Source organism: Entelurus aequoreus, linkage group LG23 (genome assembly GCF_033978785.1).
Source record: "Entelurus aequoreus isolate RoL-2023_Sb linkage group LG23, RoL_Eaeq_v1.1, whole genome shotgun sequence".
Lineage (NCBI taxonomy): Eukaryota > Metazoa > Chordata > Actinopteri > Syngnathiformes > Syngnathidae > Entelurus > Entelurus aequoreus.
The window spans coordinates 4,410,771-4,415,770 of record NC_084753.1 but is presented as its reverse complement, the minus strand read 5'-3'; the positions used below and the strand labels follow the sequence as shown (position 1 = coordinate 4,415,770).

General features: G+C 38.8%; 1 protein-coding gene across 1 annotated transcript in view; it reads right to left on the bottom strand.

The window, feature by feature from the left end:
• Nucleotides 1-4,167, bottom strand: part of dtl (denticleless E3 ubiquitin protein ligase homolog (Drosophila)) — a 29,177-nt gene extending 25,010 nt beyond the window's left edge. Inside the window, exons 1-2 of the mRNA XM_062035104.1 lie at nucleotides 3,945-4,167; nucleotides 75-212 (exon numbers count right to left, since the gene is read on the bottom strand). Coding sequence (XP_061891088.1) covers nucleotides 75-212; nucleotides 3,945-3,996 — 190 coding nt within the window. The 5' untranslated portion in view covers nucleotides 3,997-4,167. The remainder of the gene's footprint in view (nucleotides 1-74; nucleotides 213-3,944) is intronic.
• Nucleotides 4,168-5,000: the final 833 nt, after the last annotated feature.

The window sequence follows — 5,000 nt, the reverse complement described above, 5'->3', positions numbered from 1 at the left end:
GGGAGAGATGGATATAGTTAAATAAATAACATTTGAATGTGGTGTCACCTGATTATAAAGAGCTAGAGCTCTACCCGAGGAGAAGGACAATCCGAACGGTGGTACAGAATCCCCAAGGTTCCCGTAGGAGATGTGTTCATCGTGGCAAACACACTGGTAGCCTTGCAGAAAGGACCCCAGAGGGTACTTGGGCCAGGGATGTGCAGGAAGGGCTAGGAGGAAACATGCATTATTATTATCATTAGGAATTGTGCAACAATCTGGATCATATTAATACTTTTTTGCTGCAATAGATGCATAAATCAATTGTACAATTGCTACTAACTTCCAGTCGTGGTCAAAAGTGTACATCCACTTGTAAAGAACATAATGTCATGGCTGTCTTGAGTTTCCAATCATTTCTTGTTAGAATAATTATGTGTAAGTTATCACACAACTTTAGTATGCTTAAAGTCCCTTGCTATAGTTATTAGCTATTGTGCTCAAGCTGTACTTTTTCTATCTGTGCCAGGACAAAACTTCTTGTCTCAGGGGTGGCCTCAGCCGCAGATGTTAGCCCGCTAACAGCCAAGGACTCCAAGGACCTCAACGAAGATAAGACGACAGCACGCAGACGAAGCAGAGACAAGGCGAAATCACAAGGACCAGCACATTCCGTCACGTATTGTGCGTACTGGAGCTGCTTTGCATGATATGTGTGACCACTCCTGTCAGTGATGTTGACTGGGGAACTCCTGAATAAATAGAGGGACGCGGGAGCTGTACCTTAGAGCAGTGGTTCTCAACCTTTTTTCAGTAATGTACCCCCTGTGAACATTTTTTTAATTAAAGTACCCCCTAATCAGAGCTAAGCATTTTTGGTTGAAAAAAAGAGATAAGGTCAAATACAGCACAATGTCATCAGTTTCTGATTTATTAAATTGTATAACAGTGCAAAATATTGCTCATTTGTTGTGGTCTTTCTTGAACTATTTGGAAAAAAAGATATAACTAAAAACTTGTTGAAAAATAAACAAGTGATCAATTATAAATAAAGATTTCTACACATAAAAGTAATCATCAACTTAAAGTGCCTTCTTTGGGGATTGTAATAGAGATCCATCTGGATTCATGAACTTAATTCTAAACATTTCTTCACAAAAAAATTAATCTTTAACATCAATATTTATGGAACATGTCCACAAAAAATCTAGCTGTCAACATTGAATATTGCATTGTAGCATTTCTTTTCACAGTTCTTTTTGACAGACATTTTAGTAAGGGCCATACCAACATGGCATGGGGGAAACTCTGGGTTTATGGTAATGAATGGAATAGCCTACTTGATTTGATGTTCAGTTTATGAACTTACACTCATATTTTGTTAAAGTATTATTCAATAAATATATTTATAAAGGATTTTTGAATTGTTGCTATTTTTAGAATATTTAAAAAAAATCTCACGTACCCCTTGGCATACCTTCAAGTACCCCCAGGGGTACGCGTACCCCCATTTGAGAACCACTGCCTTAGAGAGTAGGGCGAGACTGTGACTAAGTGTGCAGCTCCATGCGTTCTCCTCATGAGCTAAATTGAACTCTGTCTCTGCATGATTCCTTGCTTCTTGTCTGATTAATAGATGTCATCAGTGTTTGAACCTGACATTTCTACAACTCTTATTTGCTTGTGATAGAGTGATTGGAGCACATACTTGTTGGTCACAAAAAAACATTCATGAAGTTTGCTTCTTTTATGAATTTATTATGGGTTTACTGAAAATGTGATCAAATGTGCTGGGTCAAAAGTATACATACAGCAATGTTAATATTTGCTTACATGTCCCTTGGCAAGTTTACCTGCAATAAGGCGCTTTTGGTAGCCATCCACAAGCTTCTGCTGGACTTTTTGACCACTCCTCTTGACTAAATTGGTGCAGTTCAGCTAAATGTGTTGGTTTTCTGACATGGACTTGTTTCTTCAGCATTGTCCACACGTTTAAGTCAGGACTTTGGGAAGGCCATTCTAAAACCTTCATTCTAGCCTGATTTAGCCATTCCTTTACCACTTTTGACATGTGTTTGGGGTCATTGTCCTGTTGGAACACCCAACTGCGCCCAAGACCCAACCTCCGGGCTGATGATTTTAGCTTGTCCTGAAGAATTTGGAGGTAATCCTCCTTTTTCATTGTCCCATTTACTCTCTGTAAAGCACCAGTTCCATTGGCAGCAAAACAGGCCCAGAGCATAATACTACCACAATTATTGACCTATTCAAGTCTCCAATTACGTCACATTAAATATTTTGAGATATTTTTTGGGGAAAATGTTGCATATTTTGTGTTTGCCATGTAAAAAAACGAGCTGTTTTTTTTAAAGAAGGGCCTAAAACAAACAAACAAAAAACATAAACAACAATAAAACTTATAATTGACAGATAGATCTGAAGTTGATCTTGAGATTATTGTGTTAAAAGTAAACAGTAAAAAAAAAAAATTATAATTTATTTTTTAACACTTTAATGAGTAGGACCCTTTTGGATCCCCTACAATTTTAGTGCGATTAGTTTTTAAATGTCATTGCTCAAAAAATAATAATGAATTAAAATCAATGGTGTTATGAGTTATTGACCCTTTTAAGGCTCCAATTATTATATAATCTCAAATATCCCACTTAAAAATTTTATTGGGTGAAAGAATTGCATATTTTGTGTTTTTGTCATTAAAAAAAGGGTTTTCTTTGACAAAAAGAGCATACAATTTAAATCTTTAAAACATTTTATATTGACAGATAGACCCAATGTTGATCTAGAGATTTAAAAACTTGAGTAATAACACAAATAATAATACTGAATAATGACACATTTTTTATATTTTTGGGACCAAAACCCTTTGGGGTCCCCGGGATCAAGCCTGAGTGGAAGCCTAAATGTATATTTTTTATACATATATTGTATTGGCTTTTAAAATAAAAAATATCAAAATGGCCCCTGCTAGCTTTGATGTTTCAATGTGCGGCCCTCAGTGGAAAAAGTTTGGACACCCCTGGGTTAGAGTGTCCGCCCTGAGATGGGTAGGTCGTGAGTTCAAACCCCGGCTGAGTCATACCAAAGACTATAAAAATGGGAGCCATTACCTCCCTGCTTGGCACTCAGCATGAAGGGTTGGAATTGGGGGTTAAATCACCAAAAATGATTCCCGGGCGCGGCCACCGCTGCTGCTCACTGCTCCCCTCACCTCCCAGGGGGTGAACAAGGGGATGGGTCAAATGCAGAGGACAAATTTCACCACTTCTAGTGTGTGTGTGACAATCAGTACTTTAACTTTAATGTCAGAAAATCAACAGATTTAGCTGAACTGCACCAATTTTGTCAAGAGGAGTGGTCAAAAAGTCAAGCAGAAGCTTGTGGATGGCTACCAAAAGTGCCTTATTGCAGGTAAACTTGCCAAGGGACATGTAAGCAAATATTAACATTGCTGTATAGTATACTTTTGACCCAGCAGATGTGCTCACATTTTCAGTAGACCCATAATAAATTCATAAAAGAAGCAAACTTCATGAATGTTTTTTTGTGACCAACAAGTATGTGCTCCAATCACTCTATCACAAAAATATTAGAGTTGCAGATTGGAAACTCAAGACAGCCATGACATGATGTTCTTTACAAGTGTATGTACACTTTTGACCACGACTGTATTGTTTTTACAAGCTCTTAAAGCCAGTAGTGTTTAAGTTGCACCCAAGTTAAGTCAGCTTATTAGGGCCTGCTCCAAAATGTCAATGATAATGCATTCAAATGGAAATGTCGGATCGACTTAAACCAACAAAGCAGGACAAACCTGATTTATTATTCGATTAAACTGGATTGTACAATAAATGTAATACCAAAAGAATGCCACTGAATAGGAAGCATCTTTGATTATAACACGCTTAACGTGCTAAGAGACAAATAGCTGTGTTAAAACTCACCATTCTGCCGTTGTCTCCCGAGACGCCTGTCAACAATTGAACGGAAAAGCATTCCCGTGCTTTAGATCGATCCGAAATATATCTTTTACGAGGCAAAGTGCATTTACCGGTGGCGGGTAGTTGCTCTGTGTTACTATGATGGCTCTTCTTTCCCGCGAACAGAAGGCTTGAGCATGGAGGCAAATTCCCCGCTAAACTTGCAAGGCGGGCTTCTATTGGTCAAAAGAGACTTTTCCGCTATAAGGCAACTTCCGTTTCCGCTTTTTCAGCGCCTGTTGACTTTCAAAATAAAACACCCCCATTTAAGATCGATAAACTGTTTGTCCCAACAGAGACAGACGTTCTTATTAGGCAGTTAGGACAACCATATTGAATAGTTACTGTATTGCAAACGACTATTTTAATCAATCAATCATCAATCAAAGTGTATTTATATAGCCCTTAATCACAAGTGTCTCAAAGGGCTGCACAAGCCACAATGACATCCTCGGCTCAGATCCCACATCAGCAAGGAAAAACTCAACCCAATGGGATGCAATGAGAAACCTTGGAGGGGACCGCAGATGTGGGGACCCCCGCTCCCTGGGCCACCGGTGCAATGGACGTGGAGTGGATAGTTAATAGTGTGAGAGTCCAGTCCATAGTGGATCTAACATAATAGTGAGAGTCCAGTCCATAGTGGATCTAACATAATAGTGAGAGTCCAGTCCATAGTGGATCTAACATAATAGTGAGAGTCCAGTCCATAGTGGAACCAACATAATAGTGAGAGTCCAGTCCATAGTGGATCTAACATAATAGTGAGAGTCCAGTCCATAGTGGATCTAACATAATAGTGAGAGTCCAGTCCATAGTGGATCTAACATAATAGTGAGAGTCCAGTCCATAGTGGATCTAACATAATAGTGAGAGTCCAGTCCATAGTGGATCTAACATAATAGTGAGAGTCCAGTCCATAGTGGATCTAACATAATAGTGAGAGTTCAGTCCATAGTGGATCTAACATAATAGTGAGAGTCCAGTCCATAGTGGATCTAACATAATAGTGAGAGTCCA